Genomic DNA, 20,069 nt, shown 5'->3' with positions numbered 1-20,069 from the left:
TGCAATTGATTTTTAAGACCTGTACAAATCCTATGTAACACATTTTAAGGCCTAGAATTCTGATTATTGGTTTTTAGCCTTTTGAGACCCATGTGGAAATCCTGCTTATAGTAAATGTGACATGATGGTAGTTTTGATAAATGTACTCATTCATCTTTAAACCCTGACAGTCTATTGCGGTCTGGGTCCATGTTGGTTAAACAGCACTCTCTACAGGGAGTGTTGGTGCAAAACACAATATAACAAGAACTCTTGAGTGAGAATACCATGTGACTAGTTATGTGCTTGAAATTAAATTAAAATAGTTCACTGGATCATTCAGCAATTATGTGGTTGCTTATTTCATCTCAGTTATTATGGAAAATTGTTACCAATCTCTGTTTTTAATGTGTCCAATATCAGATTTTAGGGAATCATTTAAAAAAATCATCAAATTATTTTTTTAGTGACTGTTACTATGATGACAAATTATTTAATTTTAATATATAATATAATTTAGGTTAAATAAGTAGTGGAATATTGCATGTAAAGGCAAGTCTCCTTTTGTTACTTACCTGGCTGTGAACTGAACTGGACACCTCCGTCTCCCACAAGACTGGCTCTCCAATCAAGATGTATGACTGTTGGATGACATCAAACTATTGAGTGATTAAAAGGGTTTTATAATGATTAAATATAAAATAAGCTCTATTCCTCACAGGAACATTTCTTTGAGTGGGTCGTTGTATTTTAGAAACTGTCAGAGAGTGATGAATCACTACAGAGCTCCTGTAGCTTACCTCAGCCGCGGCTGATGCATTCTTGTACAGTATATTAGGGAGACTGGTCTGTGCCCACTTCCACCAGTCTTCATGCTTTTGTATGGACATAAATGCATTATCATGGCCCCTGTGGAAAGATAAAATATGATCTTGGAGTGCCTGGAGTGTGTTTATCAGAGAGCAACAGGGACAAGGACAGCAAATGCATGCAAATGTTACCTTATAAACTGTTTTCTGATGGCTTTATTCAGGTGGTAATGATCAGTGAACGAGCTGCCATGATTTATACACAGCATCAGGAAAAGCATGGAGCCACAGACCGACAAATCCCTGGATTACAAGGGAAAGACAAATAATGTAAGATAGTTCCTACAGCTGAAATATCATATAAAAAGCTGCACACATACACAAAGACTCACCTGAGGGTGTTATGGATAAGAGTCTCTCTTCTTTTCTTCCCGCGAGCTTTCCTCAGCTCTGCTGGGGTCGGCGGGCGCACAAGACGAAGGTACCGAGCTCGCTGACGAGCTCCAAGCAGCTGTCAGTCAGAGATAATTGACTTGATGTTTTAATAGAGTAGAAAAGATAAGAAGTGAATAAAACAGAATAGAGTCTTGTGATCACCTTTTCAAGGTCAGCATCAGCACCATGGCGCCATGGTTTTGAAGTCTCTATCTCAAACTCTCTTATACTGGAGAAAGTATGAAAGTCTGCTCTTTTCCTGTACCAAAAGGAGATAGCCACTGCCACTGTAATTATCTGGAAAAGAAAAAGAACATGTTTTTTTCTATCTATTTTGTCTATTTATTTGAAATATAGTTTAGAAAAGGCTAGTATTAGTTTACCACAACTGGCTGGATGAGGAAGATGCATGACATGAGGGAGACAAAAAGAGAGTGTATCCATAGCAGAACCTTGCTGCTGCTGAACCTGACAGATACACAGAAACATAGATGATATAGTTTTGAGTCTGAGACATACAGTTATAACATGGGATCTCATGTTTCCAAAAGTCAGTGTTAAGCATAATCCACACCACTGGCTTCACACTTAATGATTCACAACCATCCATTTAATGCCATCACAGATGTACTACCTCGTTCCCAGCACTGCAGAGAGCATCAGGCAGGAAAGGGACAACAGCAGACACACTGTCCAGGCCAAATAGTGACACCACTGAGATACTGGTCTGAATCTTCTCGCTTTCAGCCTGTCAGTGATGTGGTAACAACTGCTGTGACCAGGCCATGCTGCCTGGTGATCGCTGCCTTCCTTCCTTGTCCCTTGAGGATCGTCCACCTTCTGGATAGCTTGACCTCCATCCTTCAGATCAGACAAAAGAGCTTTCTGGGTTCTGTGAAACCTGCTGCTTTCACTTAAAAGCTCAGACTCTTTTCCCTGAGATGCTGGATCAACATTGTACCCCTCAGTAGTCAGTAACAAATCCTGAAGCGCTGGCCCCATATTGTTCTCAACTGCCTCCTTTCTTATGACCACATCTGTTTGGATTACAGGTTCTTTATCTTTGTTCTTATTTTCCAGAATCGTAGTGGACCCTGGCAACAGGTCTGTGGCCTAGAAGACAAGAAGGGTCAGATAGGGATGAAAAATGCTGTGAGAACAAAGACGTAGAGAAAGGGAAAAAGAGGAGACAGAAAATTGATGCTCAAGGTGTAACCTGGTATTTCTTCCTCCAGGCTTCCTGCACCCACTGTTGGAGACCACTCCAAGAGAGATAAGACTCAAACGCACTGTCACTCACTGAAAGGGCATCTGTGAGGAGACAAAACAATGATAAAATAAGGATAAATAACAAAGGAGAGTGAGGTAACAAGAAAAGTAAAGAATAAACTGAAAGATTAACAGGTCCAGTGTGTAACATTTAGGAGCCAGAAATGGAATATAATATGCATAACAATATTATCATTTGTCACCTGAATATAGGAATTGTTATGTTTTTGTCACCTTAGAATGAGCCATTTTTATCTACAGACGCTGCAGGACGCCTTCCATGAAGTCAGCCATGTTTCTACAGTAGTCCAGAAAGGACGAACCAAACACTAGCTCTAGATAGGGGTGTATTTATCGCACATTCAGCAGCCATTGTGGTTTCTGCTCCACACCTATTCTCATTCTCAGGTCGTCAAATACAGACACGAGTGGTGTTCAATTGGTTGCAATCTGCAACTTCACCACTAGATGCCACTAAATACTACACACTGGTTCCTTAAGTACAAACGTCACCTTCAAAAAAGTCCTTTTCAGTTCTTCTGCCCTTCCCTTGTTGGACTCCCGACCCCGTCAACTCGACCTCATGCAGTCGGAATAGGAAGGATATCATTGCTGCCGCAGGCAACACTGCCATCACACTTAGGACTCCGGTCGTCACAGAAACAGCTGATACATCAATAATGCCCAATTCGACCTGCAACTGTAAACAAGAGATCAGGAACAGCAGAGTTATGAGTAACGTGTTTTGGAAAGTTCATGCCCCGAATCTCAAACTTTTTATTAACCTACCTGATCATCCGTCTGTGATATGATTACTGTGTTGACACATGCATAGCCCAACAGTAGCAGCAGGCTCACGCCAAGTCTTTGAGTGTGTGTGAACGAGTTAGGGCAAGGGCAGCTGTACACAGATATCCAGACGTGGTGGTCGGCTAAGTTGTCAGACAGCTTGAGACTCAACATCTGCAAGGATACAGGTGGAGAACCAGGGTCACATAGGAGATGTTTTTTTGTTTTTGTTTATATGTGTATTTTATTTATGGTTGTGCAGTTTGTTTTTATGTATTGTTTCAATTTGCTATGTGAAGCACTTTGGGCTGCTTGTTTGTAAGAAAGCTGCTATATAAATAAAGTTGATTTGAGTATGTTAGTGCTTTACCTTGGCAAAGCCTATTCCCTGAGTGCAGACTTGCAGCATTCTCTCCACCCGGCCATCACCTTTGTTCACAGCCAACCAGCACTGACCTACAAAGAGCCAAGCACGTCCCTTTACATGCCCTCTGTTCACCTGTAACAACAGTAGGGCTGTTTATTAGCAAGAATCTGGCAATATGATATATATCACCGGGGTTGATTAAATACACTGAGATACTGTAAGCAAGGCAATATATGGTAAATATTTTTTTTAATCTAATAAAAGAAAGATTTATTTGTGCAGCCAGAACAGTGGGGTCAGCACTTGTACTCATAGCCCTCAGTTTACATTTACAACATCGCTATTAAGCGGTTGGGGCTTAAAACACACAAACATATATTTTTGCGCATTCAAATATCACAATATAATATTTTTTTTATATTTTGTTACACCTGTAAACAACAGCAGACAAACAAGCCATATTGATGGAAGTCCAAGCACAGAGGAAATAGCACATTAACAAACAGGTGGGCTCTACCTCAGACACCTCCACTTGTTTGAGGTACCAGTTTGGGGAAGGTCCAGAGTTGTCATGCCAGATGTGGACCCCCAACACTGGACCCAGGCTGTCTGCTGCACTGTGGCATCAGAAACAGAGAAACAGAGAGTAAAATAAGTAAACCAAACTTGTCATGTCATAAAGCTACTGGAAGTATTATGTATGTATAGTATTGTAGTAAAATGTGTTGCAGTTTAATGTGGGAAAAAAATGTATGCCCTACGTCTGTTGATGTAATATTTGGATTTTTACCTGAATATAAAGGTGTCTTGAGAGTTCCTCCTGAAGTGGGTGCATCCTGGGACTTGTAGTTCTCTTGTCTGTGAGATCCCATCTTCCCCATTCAGCACCATGTAAACCTGTTAAACATGTAGAGATGGTTTCCCAGACAAATTAGTACTGGACTTTTTGTACAGATAGTTTAGTGTAAACCAAGTCCGGAAAACCAACCCAGACCCTCAACAGTTTAGACACCAATGTTATTTACAGTTAGATTTATTGTGAAAGCATATATTATAAATAATTAGTTTTTATATATTAAGAGCATAATTCAAAATACTTCAGCACAGTGTTACAGGAGTTTGGAGTTAATTATTAAATTTGTTATCAAAGACATATGCTTAATTCTCATGCAGCTCTTCAGTGACCTATTTTATGAGTATATAAAGACGTGAGCTGAGCGGGACATCTAAGACTCCATCTTGTTGTCTAAACAGGTGATAATTCAGAATGAGGAGTGCTGCAGTTTTTCTGGTGTATCTGCTCTGTCTGCACTGGACGTGGGCTCAGGGTGAGACTGGAGGGGTGGCAGGGGACGATATTCAGGGTGTTAAAGCAACCCATGATCAGAGCGGCACTCAGACCAACATCACCCCTGACATCTGGGCTGAGCTGAAGGAGCTGAGAGACATGGCCATCGAACAAAAGGTGGAGCTGAGGAACAGCAAGAGCATGATAGAGAAGCTGGAGCAAGAGAATACAGGTGACACATGCAACGTAAAACATAATGCAATGTTCATTAATGGCACTAGTTACTTTGAGGAGTAATTTGTTGTTTTAAAATCATCCAAACCAGACTGACAGACAGTGAAAGCAAGAATGCAGGCAGAATCCGCTATGTATACATAGACGTAAAATTAATTCATGTTAGCTTTCCTATTTGATCAAGTTCGAGATTTATATATAAATAGATCTTTAAGGTGTAGAGTGTAACCTTTTGCTGAAAAACCTATGTATTCACAGTTTTAGAGTCCAGAATGATCGCCAGTGAAAAAGTGGTCAAAGATCTCCAGAGAGAGAATATAGGTAAGCTACCAAAATCATTAACCCTTTAGAAGCTCACTGGAATCTACACTCCTACATACATAGGTGGGTCAACATTGAAGGTGGAGGAACTCAAGAGAGACAACACGGGTTTGCTATAAATAAAAAAAGTAAAAACTGTATGTTATATTAATAATAACAATATATTGAGGCCATTATCAAAGTGAAATTCACAGTAAACCTTTATAAACATACAGTATGTTCACAGTTTTGGAGGCCAGAATGAACGCCAGTGAAAAAGCAGTTGCGGAACTCAAGAGAGAGAACGAAGGTAAGCTACAAAAACATAATTTAAAAAGTAGAAATTGCATATAGAATAGTGCACTTTTTTTCTGATTGAGCATACAAAATTACATTTGAATGAGGTTTTACTTCTGGTTGTTGATCAGCTAACCTACATATTGATTTCCCTTTCATTGCAGATCTTCTGGCTAGAATAACAGCAAGTGAAAATAAGAACATGGGTAGGATTTCAAAGTAATTAACAAAAAATTAAAACAAGAACTGACGACGATTTTATTTTACTATAGAAATGTTAAATATGTTTGTTTTGTACAGTTTTGGAAACCAGAATCAACGCAGGTGAAAAAGCAGTTGCGGAGCTCAAGAGAGAGAACGAAGGTAAGCTACAAAAACATAATTTAAAGACAAAAAATTGCATATAGTATAATATACTTTTTTTCTGATTCAGCATAAAAAATTACATTTGAATGGGGTTTTACTTCTGGTTGTTGATCAGCTAACCTACATATCGATTTTCCCTTCATTGCAGATCTTCTGGCTAGAATAACAGCAAGTGAAAATAAGAACATGGGTAGGATTTCAAGGTAATTAACGAAAAATGAAAACAAAGATTTTATTTTACTATAAAAATGTTAAATATGTTTGTTTTGTACAGTTTTGGAAGCCAGAATGAGCTCCAGTGAAAATGAGGTGGAGGAGCTCAAGAGAGAGAATGCAGGTAAGCTAAATAAATAATTTTTAAAAGTCAAAATGTCATATTATGTTAGCAGTGAGGATGGAACTGGTAAACTAAAGAGCATACCGAGTGCTACTTAGTGACATTAATACTTGACTGACTACTGTTATTAAATTAGGCAGAAATTATGTTATTCAGCATCCAAATGACTGCAGTGTCACTACAATATATGGCTGTAAATAACTGTGTCAATGAGGAAAATATTTACCAAAAAAAAAGACGTATATTTGTTCATAGACTAATACATCATTGAAGTTTTCTCTCTGTTCATCTTCTACATTCACACAGACCGTCCAAAGGTGGCGTTCTCACTTGGTCTTACTGACGCAGGATCAGTTGGACCCTTCAACACTGCTATCACACTGAAATTCAGTAAAGTCTTCACCAATATTGGCCAGGCCTACAACCCAACTACAGGTATTCACCTCCTTCACTGACATCAAAGCTCTTTATAGAAGGCAAGATGTGACTGTATGAAAGGTTATGTTTATGAAATTCACTGCCACTGGATGTCGCATTAGAGCACCAGCATCTCAGATGAAACCAAAAGGGCACTACGGCCAACCCGACTCCATTGACAAAACCAGTAATTTTATCTTGCAAAATATTCATGACACGGTAACTGAATCCTTTTGGACAAATGCCCCCGCCAATGTACACCCAATAAAAGTGCTTGTTTTTGCCACTGACAGGCCCAGATTATTATTCTGTAAGTGGCTAGGATCCTTACAGAGATGGACCCTTTTATTAAAGAGTAAGATCCTTTTTGTTTAACCAGAAGCAGCCATTATATCACTATCATTAGCCACCAGACTCCATTAATAAAAACAGAGATTTCCCCTTGCAGATCATCATAACGTAATTAAAACTAGACAGAAACAAAATAAAATTGACCAAAACAGTCTTTGTTAGTCTTTTCACTGTTCCAACAATCACAACCTCTGGGTTGGTCGTAATAAATCCTCAATTCACCAGCGGAGATGATAAAAACAGCCATTTCAGTCGCTCTTCTCCAAAGCCAACAGTACCGTGCAGGCTGTGTAAACAAAGCACAGGGCAGCTCGGGGAACAACACAACACAGAGGGAGCGTGACGTCATTCTTTGCTCAGGACGCCTTAGCAAATAGTTGTTTGCTGCTATATTAATGTTCTAAAGCTCATGTATAGAAACTGTTAGCTTTTCATGGTACAACTTTTCTAAGTTAAACTTCAAAACAAATACCCCTTTGTTTTGTTACAATGAAACTAGTCTGCAGTAGGGGAGAGTGGGGTAAGTTGAGCCAAAGGGTAAGTTGAGCCACCCCTTGTTGCTAGGAAATGGTAAAAAACATTGATCATGTGACCAAATATTTAGGGGGACGGCTCAACTTACCCTGCTCCTATGCTCAACTTACCCCATACACGGGGTAAGTTGAGCCACAAGACCACTTTTTTTGGACATGCTATATTATCGAAACAGTTATGTTTACACTCATTCTGTTTGTTTGAAGGGATGCACAACATCTGGAAATATACGCAGATATATTAGTTAGCGACACAACTATGATTGCCTTGATGTAGTGATCCTAAATATGAAAAATTGCTCATCTTACCCCACTCTCCCCTAAAGCCTAGAGCTCCTACAGATTGCTTCCCAACATTAAGGCCTTCTAAAGTATCAAGAAACAACTACCCATTAAACAGAGGGGAGTTTTAACCCCTCGTTGATTTTCTCCTCTGATGCAGGTATCTTCACAGCCCCAGTCACAGGAGCCTACTACTTCAGATTCACCTTGTGGGACCACCGTAGCTCAGTTTGTATGAGCGTTAACCTCTTTCAGAATGACAAGAAAATGATGTACAATTCAGATTGCAATGATAGCCACAGCTACATCACTATGTCTAATGCATTAGTTCTTCAACTAGAAAAGGGGGATGTGATCTACCTGGTTCTCTCAGCAGGATATAGTCTTTCGGATGACATCGATAATCGTACCACATTTGATGGTTTTCTGCTTTTTCCTCTGTGAGTGCAGCTGTTATGTACCCACAGTTAATTATACAATGTTTAAATATTAAAAATATATTGTCTGTTTGTATTTCATTGCATTGTTTTGAATCATCTGCATATTTTATTAAAAAAAGTTAACTCTTACTGTTAAAAACATTGTGACCAGAGCTCATAGAGTAGTGCAATATTACTCCAAGGATCAATCTACTGTACTGCACACTACTCCTAATAAAGTTGTACTGTAGTGTGCAATGCAGTCTGTATTGGAGCAATAATCACTTTAAAAGGAACATTATTCTAACTATTTGTTTGCTTCAAAGTCAGCTCAGTGTTCAGGTGCGTTTGGACCCATTTTAAATGTGCTATCAGACATCTGCTTGATTCTCATACAGCTCTTCAGTTTTACGTTTAGGCCTAAAGACGGGAGCTGAGGGAGATGTGTTACGTTAAGAAAATACCCTCATAGTCTATTATAGTATATAGAAGAAAAAAAAAAGGCATGGTAAATTGATTGTGTTGTGTCTGTGAATGATGTGAAAATATTGTACATTCATAAATAACACAAAGAAAAAATGCACAAAACCGTTTAAACCAGTTGAAATATGTTTTAAAAGCTGGTTAAGGAGCTGCAAGGGTGTTTATTTAAACTGTTTAGTTTATTCTTCATTGTTAAATTTAAGCAGCAATAGTGTCACCGAGGGGTTTTCATCTTGCTTCTATCTCCACCCACATAGCCTACCTGGGGGACATGTAAATATTGTCCTCATCAGAGGGAAGTCCTTGTTGAGGAAACAACACTGCGTCACTCTGGTGATTATTTCACCCCATTTTCAGGTATGAATATTAAACAATATTTAACGTGTCTGTAATAACTGGATAAAATATAAAGAGTGCTAAGACAATGTTATTGCGACATTTTGAGTAAGTTAGAGTTAAGTTCTGTAGAAAAGAGTAAAAGTTGGGCGTGTGAGCGAGCCGTTGTCAACGAAGTAACTGTGCCGAGCGCGGCCGCCATTTTGTGCCGACAGTGAATTCACGTGTAAACCCACTATGATGTATTTCCTACGTGTTGTTTGCATTTCAGTGACTTTTTTGTGGTAGATGCTGTGAATGTTATTCTGACTTTAAATATAGTTTGTGTCCTCTCCTCCTGTAGGTGTGTTTAGTTTTGTGAATTGTATTTTTAAAATAAATATTTGGACTACAACACTACACTATTATGATTATTTCGACCTATTTTCTTGCGGTGTAAACAGGTGATAGCCTACTTGTTGTGTGCTTTAAAATCAGCTCAGTGTTACAGGATGTTTGGAGGTAATGTTTAAATTGTTTATCAGAGATATAGCCTATGCTTAATTCTCATGCAGCTCTTCAGTGACCTATTTTATGTGTCTATAAAGACGGGAGCTGAGAATCAGATTTCAGAATGAGGAGTGCTGCAGTTTTTCTGGTGTTGCTGCTTGATTTATTGTGAAAGCATATATTATAAATAATTAGTTTTTATATATTAAGAGCATAATTCAAAATACTAAAGCACAGTGTTACAGGAGTTTGGAGTTAATTATTACATTTGTTATCAAAGACATATGCTTAATTCTCATGCAGCTCTTCAGTGACCTATTTTATGAGTATATAAAGACGTGAGCTGAGCGGGACATCTTAGACTCCATCTTGTTGTCTAAACAGGTGATAATTCAGAATGAGGAGTGCTGCAGTTTTTCTGGTGTATCTGCTCTGTCTGCACTGGACGTGGGCTCAGGGTGAGACTGGAGGGGTGGCAGGGGACGATATTCAGGGTGTTAAAGCAACCCATGATCAGAGCAGCTGCCAGACCAACATCACCCCTGACATCTGGGCTGAGCTGAAGGAGCTGAGAGACATGGCCATCGAACAAAAGGTGGAGCTGAGAAACAGCAGGAGCATGATAGAGAAGCTGGAGCAAGAGAATACAGGTGATTCACACTGTAAACTGATTGATGGTAGTGCTGTGGGGTTTTTTTCTTCTTCATATTTCATTGCTTAAAAAGACAGTTTTGTAGTTTGATCAGAACATCAGCCGTGCCTACGATGTCCTTGGTCTTGCTCATTCAGTGCTGAGCTCAGTTATATATTTGAACCTTCTCAACACTGATCTTCAAAGTGACTGAAGAAGGGACTACTTTAAATATATTTTAATAGTGACTTTAAATTTTTTCACAGCTTTGAAGGCCAGAATGAGGACCAGTGAAAACCAGGTTGAGGAACTCAAGAAAGAGAATACAGGTGAGCTACAAAAATCAATGAGGTAAGAACAGTCTATATGTTAGCTATCAGAATATCTTTTTAATCTTCTGTTCTTTAAATCCAGTATTAAAGGTTTATAATTAACCTTGTTGGTGAAAACATAATCTGAAGTATTAGAGATGTCACTTGTCTAGATCATTAACTATCAGCTCATATTTATAAGTTCAATATGAAAGCTGTTGATTGGGAAGATATGTTAAAAAAAGTAATGATATTCCGATTATTTTGACAGATGTTACAATTACGGAATTATTCACGATTAGTGGGAATGATAATTCACTAATTTAAATTTCATTAAATCTAAAACCATGTTGATGTTGACATTGGGGTGTCTAACAATCAGAAATGTTTTCTTACATCTGGAGAACAAGATTTGAAGGCATCTCTGCAGCACTACAGTACTTCATTATAGTGCTGTTTAGTCACACATTTTACTTTTATCAAAACATTGCAGCTGCTGCGATATGGATATTGGTCACATTGCGATTTTGACTCTATTTCGATTCACTGTGCAGCCTGACTGTTGATCAACTATTAACTTGCTTATTCATTTTGCCCTTTATTGCAGATCTTCTATCCAGAGTAACAGCAAGTGAACATAAGTGCACAGGTAGGCCTACATAGAGATCCTAGAAGATGTTAAAACATGCTGACAATAAACCGGCTTTACAATAAAACATGTAAAATGTGTTTTACAGTTTTAGAAACCAGAATGAGCTCCAGTGAGAACAACGTGGAAGAGCTCATCAGAGAGAATGCAGGTAGGCCAAATAAATCATTATTATAACCACCACTATAAAATCAAAATGTGATATCATGTTGCCATTAAGCATAGCAATGGTCAGTGGAGATCCTTTTTGACATCAACATCTATGAATATTGTTATAATTCTTTGACTTTGATAAAATACTTAAAGGACCAGTGTGTAGGATTTAGTAGCTACTGTAGAAACATTGTAGTGCAACATGCCGGACTCCTTACGATGAAGACCTGCTGCATCTGTAGATACAAAAGGCTTATTCTGAGGACACAAAGACATAACAGTTCTTATTTTCAGGTGAATATACACTCATGAAAACATAATTCTGCATATTCTATTCAGTTTCTGCCATAGTCTGTAAATATAGCCCCCTAAATCTTACACATCTTTAGTAGCACTTTTCATTGACAACATGCTGTGTTTTGAGTCACACACTGAAGTGTCCAGTAGAATTTGTTGCTTTGCAGCTTGTTCAGTTGCCTCAGTAATGTAGTAAATCAGTATATCAGTAAGTCAGTAAGGCAAATATAAAATATTTTCTTCACGTGCATCATCCACATTCACACAGACCGTCCAAAGGTGGCGTTCTCGCTCGGTCTTACTGATGTGGGACAAGTTGGACCCTTCGACACTGATATCACACTTAAATTCAGTAAAGTCTTCATCAACTTCGGCCAGGCCTACAACCCAACTACAGGTACTCACCTCGTTCACCTACACCCACCGATTTTCTTAGAATTATTATTATAGTATGTTTTCTTGATATTTTTTTGTTTTTATATTAATTGTTCCAGGATTCTTTTTTTAAATAAAATTGTAATAGCCTTTTGCAGAAAAGAGTTGTGGATGACCTGTGCTCCATTAAGAGAGAAAGGGTTTTAGTCAAGGTCTTTTGCAGCTATTGCATGTTTGAGATCTCTTTCATTAAGAATAAGAGTTTTTTCTTTATTTATTACTATGCAAGAGCTGGATTGGAAATGCTGCTCATATGGGACCATAAAACAAATTTGGATTTAGATGTTATTCTGGGATATACATGATGTTTTGTGAAGTGAGTTAGGGTAAACCTTTTTTACATAATTTCAGTTATTATGTCACTTTTCTTATTCTGTTTAAAAGTGATTTTTATTCTATTCTATTTCTGTTGTGGACGCATTGACATATCTCACAGCGCTTTGGTTTGTTTCGTGTTTTTACTTAACAGACTTCATTAACAGCGTTATTTATTTATTATTTATCAGTCTACCATGCAGGGACTTGGGAAGGCTCAAAACCAAACAAAGAGCCACACTCATATAGCCTGACCAAAGCAATTAGAAACAAATTTCCTACTGAACCAACAGAAGATGTACTTTAATAGTGAGAAGAGCAAAAGACAGTTCTGACCCCTCGCTGATTCTCTCCTTTGTTGCAGGTATTTTCACAGCCCCTGTCAGAGGAGTCTACTATTTCAGATTCAATGGGTGGGATGCACGGCTTTCAAATGTTTTGCGTATTAAACTGTATCACAATGACAAGAGAATTACTGAGAGTTACGATGTGAACGATCAACATGGTTACGTCAGCCTGTCTAACGCGTTTGTTCTACAACTGGAAAAGGGAGACGTGATCTACATGGTTCTCAAGTTAAACACCAGTATTTGGGATGATTCCAATAATCGCACCACTTTTAGTGGATTTCTACTTTTTGCTGTGTAAATGATGCTGTAAAACCCCAACAGTCAGCTGCCTTCTGTTCCAGCATTAAACAATTAAAGATGTGTGTGCTAACCAAATCCATACAACTTGTCTGGTTACATGAACAAAACATAGGAACTAGAGTAAGAAACTCCTCTACCTTCTAAATGTTACATACTGGATCTTTAAAGGAACACAAAACAACCTTACCTTTGCACTCATACAGGCTGCAGAGCAAGGACCAGTGTGGATTGTAACTGCGTAGAGATGTGGGTCACACGGGGGGTTGTCAGAAAGGTAGTGGACTCTCCGATTTGCCTCGGAGACGACATCAGCTCTCTTACACATCACCAACGCCGGGATGTACAGGCACACACACAGCACCAGCACACTCAGCACGGTCAGATCACTGGACACACTGGGGTGGAAGAGAGGGAGAGAGGAGACACTGGGGGATGTTACACTCTTTTCATTCTAATTTTTTACATTTTGAAATCGATCACCAGTTGATTATTATGTTATTTGTGTTGTTCTGGAATATGTCTACCAAATCTAAAGAGAATGAGGTCACCTTAGGAACGGGTCCAGATTGGTTGTGTCATGGCTGCTATGGATCTGCTGCTGCACCACAGTAAGAGGCCTCAACTGGTGACAACTTAGACAAACAACAACACCAACAAGAGATTTATTTATGTGAATCATCACGGTGTACAGTTTTTTCCTTGCATGTGTGTGTGTGTGTATGATTAAGGCACCTAATCCATGACTGACCTGCAGTTAAGTGCAGTAGTTGTGTCTGCTTGCCGTGTCCTGCAGCCGTGGTGTGTCCAGACCCCCTGGTGGCCGTCCCAGGATGAACACATGCTGCTGTCCACTGTGAGACTGTAGCTGACTTGTTCACTCAGGTCTTTGTGTCTGGCTGCTTTCCCAAAATTAGCATTCAGCAGAGCCAGGTGACCAACCCCTGCAGCTAGATAATATATGAGAAGATATAATGCTGAAATAATGTGGCGCGGGCCTACATGTCACTATAAGGTGAAAGGTAAATAAATCAATAAATAAATGTATTACTTAAATTTCAGGTAATTATGTGACTGATGACTGACTTTGGACACATAGCTTTTCTAGTTCTGTTTTACACATTGATGGATGATTAAATTTATAGGTACTTTATAGATTGACCAGTAATTTAAATAATGGAAAGACCAGGAGGGTCAAAACCCATAGATCGGACCAAGAAATGTCTTACCACTGAGGTAGGACGAAGGCAGAGTTAATCGCGTGGTATTGCTCTCCCAGTGGTGAATCCTGTGGAGGTGGTGCATGCTTGGAGTCGGCCTCTCAAACATCCTGCCACAACAGAGAATCTTGGTTTGGTTATGTGTCACATTCTTGTTTCTTTTTCTTTTTATTCATTTCTTTATTGATTAGTGCAGGTGTAACAGACTATTACAAGGTATTTTCACATTTTAATGATTTTAAAATATATTGTGAAGACATTGTTGCTTTTAGCTATCAGATGAGGATGGGTATAAAACAACCAAAATCACTGCAAGTCTACCTGAAGAGCAGCATGATGGGAAACGACTTGTTGGGCAGGGGCGTGAACACCACGCTCAGCTGGATGGCCTGCTGCAAGTGCTCCTGGGTAATGTTGAAGCTGTGGTAGTTCACCTGGCTGCGCAGGAGGACGTACTCACCGACAGAGCTCTTCTGCGGGATGGATGTGATTGCATGGTCATCGACTTTCATTTAACACTGTGCTCCAGTGTGGCGATAGATGAAAATAGAGAACAAATAGTGACATACGTTTATTGATGGTGGTTGCAGCTCGATGTTTATTGGCTGAACAAGGGAGCGAACACGGATCTTTCTCCTCGTGCTGCACTCGTACAGACTCAGCTCGACCACTGGTCCACTCATCTGGAAATCAGCAGAGCTAAATGAGATCAATGCCTTTGCCATTTAATCACTCAGTGTCATCATACTGCGCCAGTCCTACCTTTCCAGGAGAGTGGGCCCAGGTGTAAGGGCTGTGGGTGAGCTCAGTCAGCATGCTGATCACACACGGTCGATGCGGTCTACTCTCAGTCTCTCCACTGCGATGAACAAACAGATGCTGGATCAGAGAGGCAGGCATGACGAAGGTGGTTGAGCCACTGCTGATGACTGTGGAGGTCCGGTTTTGGTATGTGGCATACAAGGCGATAAGAGCGGTGTTGACTCTGTGGTCCTGGACCTTGTGCAACAAGATGTACTTCTGAAAATAGTATAGTGAGATAAATGAGGAAAACATGTTAGTTTGTGAGTAGATGACACGCATAGGAACATGTTTGTTTTTTCTCACCAGCATCAAGTCTGAAGCAGCCTGCAGAATATCTGCTACAAGCTGCACCGCCTGCTTTGTTGAAATCGATCCTCCTCTTTGGATGTGAATGCCAATGGATGAGTCTGGTATGCAGCCATTAGAGGGGGAATTTCTGATATTTTCCTCATGTGAGTCTGATTCAAATGCCTCTTTAATGTCAGCATTGTCTGACATCTCTGGTGCAAAGTCATCACTAGTGAGGGAAGCTTGTAGGCTGTATGAGAGCAGGGAGACCAGGGTGTTGAGCGTCTCCCGGTCCAGATGGTACCAGACTGGAGCACTGGACGTGAAGAACTGCTTTGAGATGGCCTGAACGTGAAGTGCCACTCGTCTTGCACTCGCTAATGTCACCTAAAATAAATAATGTGAGAGATTTCGTCTTTCAACATGCGTCTATCAAGTATCTCATGCTTAATGAAAGGATGAAAAGAGGACAATCTTCCACCTACCTGACTTGTAACTTGTATAAGTTCTTTAAGAATACAGATGTTGTCCACCATAGGTGCCTAGGATTCAATAATATCTCATCAAAATTTTGTACAAGGTGTAAAATGTGTTGAAATCGAACGGTGTGACTTAGAAACAGGAACAGAGAGAGTGAGAGATACTCAAAGAGGAGATTTGTTGCAGTCAAAAGCGTGGTTCTGTTCATCTTTAAGTTTAGTGTAGTTTTATGTGTGTATGTGTGTGTGTGCGTGTGTGTGTGCGTGTACCTGTTCTCTGCTCTCGAGCTCACACACTGTGCAAATGAGCACATTGCGTGTGTGTCTCTGTGCGTGTGTGTTGGCCTCTGTGTCCAGGCTGAGTCTGTTCAGGATGCCGGAGAGGAGACTGATGTAGTTACGGACCTCCACACTGTTCCCAAGTTGCACCAGAGCCGACAGGTTCCTCAGACCCAACTCTGAACTGGAAAGAAAAGAAAGAAATAGTAATAACACAGCCATACAGTGTGTGAAATAGGATTGTAAAGACATATCGCAACACACGTAAACCCGATACAAACATGCAAAGATTGAAATCAGTAATGCAAAATGAATCGTGGTACTGTTTTTAAACAGCAGAGGGCACTGCCTACTTTTGACTTTGTGCCTTCATACATAACTGAAGTAGGCGTCAAACAAGCATAGAAGACTTTTACAAAGAAAAGGAGATATTTGTTGTTTTCCACTGTTTATACCCTACCTCAGAAAAAAAAGGATTCTATAATTTGATAGAGAAAATATAAGAGAAAATAAATAAATGAATCTTTTTCAGTCATTATTTGTCTTCAATCTCACATTTTGTTTAAAAAAACAACAACCCAGTGTCGTGAATTGTATTGAATCATGAGTTGAGTGTATCATTACATCCCTAGTATGAATAGTAAGACAGTAACTTAAAATGTATAACTCCAGACATGATGGCAGCACTAAAAGCTGATGTGAGGGTGTAAATATCTTAATAGCCATTAAAAAGCTATTAGCTACAATTTATAAACCCTTTATGAAAAATGTCTTAGAAGGTAGGCATGGGAATTAAGTTTTTATTGATACCAATGCCATTATCGATTCTGCTTATTGGTTGGATTCTTTACGTGCAAAAGCTCCACTGTTCAACCTGGAACCAGTTCTTGATTTCCATCCCTAATATTTGTACAGTATTATATAGAATTTATTATATAGAAAAAACTGCCTTCATGACACTAATGTTGTTATAACATATGATATTATTCATCCATGGTAAGGGAAGTACTGTTCGGTTATACCTTGAACTGTGGTTTACACCTCTAACAAAACCCTGCAACATAACATGTGATGACATGGTGATTCTTACAGCTCCAGATCAGGGTCAAGACGGGAAGAAGAAGTATCTCTGAAGAAGCTAGGTTGGACTCGGACGGTGACAGGGCAGGGTTTCGTGGCCGCTCCATACGTGCTGCTTCTGATCTCTGTATAAATAGTTACTACAGGAACAAAACAATCAACCCCTTAGTGAATGAAAAAAGGAATCTCTGCAGTGAGTTGTCATGACGATGTATGCTTGTGTATTATAAAAGTTATGAATCTGTGTGTGTATTCACCTTTATAGTCATCACTGGGGTCCCCAGAAGGAAGGCTGAAGTAGTACTGGAAGTCTCTCCCCTGATACAGCATCCTGGGAGGCCTGTCTCCTACAACGATGCTGTACTTGTACACCAAGTCCTTCAGCACACACACACACACACACACACACACACACACATGCTTTATGTTAATAAAATATGACAGACTGAGAGTAAACAGAGAGTCCCTGTTTATTTTAGGGATTTGCTGTTCATAAAAACTTACATTTTCCCAGTAAACGGGAAAAATCGTATCGAGGTAGCCAAGAATTATTGATTGAACTCAAATATCAAAGAAGAAAAAAGTTTTTCTTTTTTTTGATTCCCTTGTCTGAATATCAAAATCACCTACTGACATGTTGTTTTTTCTGAGTTAGGAAACCATTCAAGCTCCCTTAATCAAACTATCAATTGAAAGGTAAACGTTCTCCTGTTAATGGATAATCTAATTTGCTTTCCCCTATACGAAACAGTCACTTGGAAATGACTCACATATAAAGGCCCTTTACACCCAATACCCATCTGCATGCATCTGTATTTGTGTATGCATGTGTGTGTTTACTGTATGAGACAGGAGATACCTCTTTCCCTGAAGTGCAGAAGACGCTGAAGTGTGTGTGTAACTCCATTCCTTTTGTTGGTTGCACCTGGCAGGTCATGCCTTTTGGAGCAGGGTTGGTTTTTAAGAATAACTGAGTCCGACCCAGAAAACTTTCCTGAGATTCTGAGTACAACAGGTAACAGTTAGATTAGCATCCAGATCTATCCCTTCAATTATCATTAGAACAATAAATGATAGGCTAAATTGGGACTGATATTGACCATGTTATTTTAATGTAGACACCACTGTGGTCTAGAAAACCGTATTACATCTATTCTGCATCTTTGCATTAGAACAACTAAAATAGAAATATTACATTTTGTAATAACTAGCAAATTAGGGCTTTCTGCTGGTATCAGATTCACTTAATGACTAGGACTTCTTAGTTGCTAAGTTATCTGAGCGTCTTGTTTGTTCAGGAAGAGCTCTTTGGCCCATCTCTAAGGAATAATAAAAGACAGTCTACCATTGTTCAAAGCCCTTTCCTCACCTGGATTATAACTATTGCATTGGACTGTGCAGAATCTGTATTTCATCCATTTATTCTGTCATGGTTCAGTGCTGATAACACGTCACATTTGGATAAAAATGTCATTTATTGCTGTGAAACTTACTGGCTGTGACCTCCAACATGTATCTGCTCCCAGGCCTCAGACTGAAGGGTCTGAAGTTGAGCAAAGAAGAGGTAATTCCTGGAAGGATAGAAAGAGAGAGAACAATGACTAAAGGCTGAGACAGGTGGATGAAGAGAGAGTGTGTCTGTGAGTTTCCTGAATAATAATAATACCTGTGTAAGTGTAGGACTCAAAAAGACCTCTGTCTACTGGGTCCCGGGGTAAATCGAGCAAGATTGGCTCCTGGGTCCCAACAGGTGGCCTGGAATCTACCAGATTACTCCCCTCGTCTTCATGTGACGCTGGATGAAACACTGAATCATCTCCTTGACTGAAGCTCTCACCATCCACACCTTGGAATATACATTGGTTAGTATGCAACCGTTACATCTAGTGATGATCAGCAAATGCAGACATGTACTGTACCTGTGGGTCTTCCTGCTGAAATTCCTGGGTCTCCTTCCTCCATGCTCATCAAGGGAACGTCAAAATCTGAATCTATCATAGAATCAGCTTTAATGCACAATACAGGTACAAATCTGCAGACTGTGTATATTTAAATATAAGTAATAATTCAGTGTTTGCTTCCTATTTCTGCTCATAATTCACTCTGGGTTGGCAGCAGTTGGAAAAAACTAACTTTTTCACAAAGTGGACACTTTGACTCGTTAAGATTTCATACAAATATTTAGTTAAAGCTGCTGTAATCAATATTGAAACAATAAAATGACTAAACCCACAGATAATTACCACCGTCCTTGCATTTCCTCTCAGTTCTACTGAACTTTTTAGCATCTTTGAAACTCATTTTAGTTCAGTTTTCAATAACATAATTTCTAGATACAGTAGGTAGCTGTTTTAAGTGAAAAAGCTCTGATAAACCTACTTTATTTACTTTATTTATATATACAGCAACACAGGGTAGTCAGTCAAAGTTCACAGCTAGCTGGTGATCATAGCAGAGTCAAAGAACTTACTCTTTGGTAGAGTACCACTTGCAACACCTGTGTTTTCCCTTGTATTTAATGTCAAAATGGCTGCTGTGAAAAAGGTCTATTGTGCCTGATAAGACCTCTTCTCTGGTCTGCGGACTGTGTGGGTATTTACAGACTGTGCTTGATTGACAGCTCCCTACTCTCTGTAAGCTTTGTTGCTCATGTTAGAGCGGGATTAGTTACACCATTATCATTCGTATTGGTTGAAAACAC

At 39.4% G+C, this 20,069-nt stretch overlaps 2 protein-coding genes across 5 annotated transcripts in view; one reads left to right on the top strand and one right to left on the bottom strand.

The window, feature by feature from the left end:
* Positions 1 to 20,069, bottom strand: part of LOC127369251 (polycystic kidney disease 1 like 1) — a 36,191-nt gene that overhangs the window by 4,791 nt on the left and 11,331 nt on the right. Inside the window, exons 18-46 of the mRNA XM_051410431.1 lie at positions 19,288 to 19,359; positions 19,035 to 19,214; positions 18,862 to 18,939; positions 18,228 to 18,370; positions 17,626 to 17,746; positions 17,379 to 17,508; positions 16,280 to 16,472; positions 16,016 to 16,072; positions 15,546 to 15,917; positions 15,201 to 15,458; positions 15,008 to 15,121; positions 14,760 to 14,911; positions 14,448 to 14,548; positions 13,970 to 14,168; positions 13,770 to 13,853; positions 13,409 to 13,616; positions 4,439 to 4,545; positions 4,166 to 4,265; positions 3,652 to 3,780; positions 3,282 to 3,455; positions 3,006 to 3,192; positions 2,440 to 2,534; positions 1,858 to 2,336; positions 1,607 to 1,691; positions 1,386 to 1,520; positions 1,181 to 1,299; positions 981 to 1,091; positions 780 to 888; positions 555 to 638 (exon numbers count right to left, since the gene is read on the bottom strand). Of these exons, the coding sequence (XP_051266391.1) occupies positions 555 to 638; positions 780 to 888; positions 981 to 1,091; positions 1,181 to 1,299; positions 1,386 to 1,520; positions 1,607 to 1,691; positions 1,858 to 2,336; positions 2,440 to 2,534; positions 3,006 to 3,192; positions 3,282 to 3,455; positions 3,652 to 3,780; positions 4,166 to 4,265; positions 4,439 to 4,545; positions 13,409 to 13,616; positions 13,770 to 13,853; positions 13,970 to 14,168; positions 14,448 to 14,548; positions 14,760 to 14,911; positions 15,008 to 15,121; positions 15,201 to 15,458; positions 15,546 to 15,917; positions 16,016 to 16,072; positions 16,280 to 16,472; positions 17,379 to 17,508; positions 17,626 to 17,746; positions 18,228 to 18,370; positions 18,862 to 18,939; positions 19,035 to 19,214; positions 19,288 to 19,359 (4,376 nt within the window). The remainder of the gene's footprint in view (positions 1 to 554; positions 639 to 779; positions 889 to 980; positions 1,092 to 1,180; positions 1,300 to 1,385; positions 1,521 to 1,606; positions 1,692 to 1,857; positions 2,337 to 2,439; positions 2,535 to 3,005; positions 3,193 to 3,281; positions 3,456 to 3,651; positions 3,781 to 4,165; positions 4,266 to 4,438; positions 4,546 to 13,408; positions 13,617 to 13,769; positions 13,854 to 13,969; positions 14,169 to 14,447; positions 14,549 to 14,759; positions 14,912 to 15,007; positions 15,122 to 15,200; positions 15,459 to 15,545; positions 15,918 to 16,015; positions 16,073 to 16,279; positions 16,473 to 17,378; positions 17,509 to 17,625; positions 17,747 to 18,227; positions 18,371 to 18,861; positions 18,940 to 19,034; positions 19,215 to 19,287; positions 19,360 to 20,069) is intronic.
* Positions 4,874 to 13,305, top strand: LOC127369255 (complement C1q-like protein 2). Of its 4 annotated transcripts, none has more exons than XM_051410438.1 (9): positions 4,874 to 5,168; positions 5,429 to 5,491; positions 5,718 to 5,780; positions 5,932 to 5,973; positions 6,068 to 6,130; positions 6,282 to 6,323; positions 6,408 to 6,470; positions 6,777 to 6,905; positions 8,214 to 8,564. In XM_051410438.1, the coding sequence occupies exons 1-9, from the start codon at positions 4,916 to 4,918 to the stop codon at positions 8,495 to 8,497; spliced, it is 1,002 nt and encodes a 333-aa protein (XP_051266398.1). In that variant the 5' UTR covers positions 4,874 to 4,915; the 3' UTR covers positions 8,498 to 8,564. The 4 variants fall into 4 exon arrangements, with proteins under 4 accessions (XP_051266398.1, XP_051266397.1, XP_051266400.1 ...); XM_051410437.1 differs by lacking the exon at positions 8,214 to 8,564 and adding an exon at positions 12,936 to 13,305 and having other exon boundaries at positions 4,880 to 5,168; XM_051410439.1 differs by lacking the exons at positions 4,874 to 5,168; positions 5,429 to 5,491; positions 5,718 to 5,780; ... (4 more) ...; positions 6,777 to 6,905; positions 8,214 to 8,564 and adding exons at positions 8,969 to 9,312; positions 10,165 to 10,430; positions 10,678 to 10,740; ... (2 more) ...; positions 12,090 to 12,218; positions 12,936 to 13,305.

Source organism: Dicentrarchus labrax, unplaced genomic scaffold, assembly GCF_905237075.1.
Source record: "Dicentrarchus labrax unplaced genomic scaffold, dlabrax2021, whole genome shotgun sequence".
NCBI classification, from domain to species: domain Eukaryota; kingdom Metazoa; phylum Chordata; class Actinopteri; family Moronidae; genus Dicentrarchus; species Dicentrarchus labrax.
This window is presented reverse-complemented; position numbering and strand designations above follow the sequence as displayed.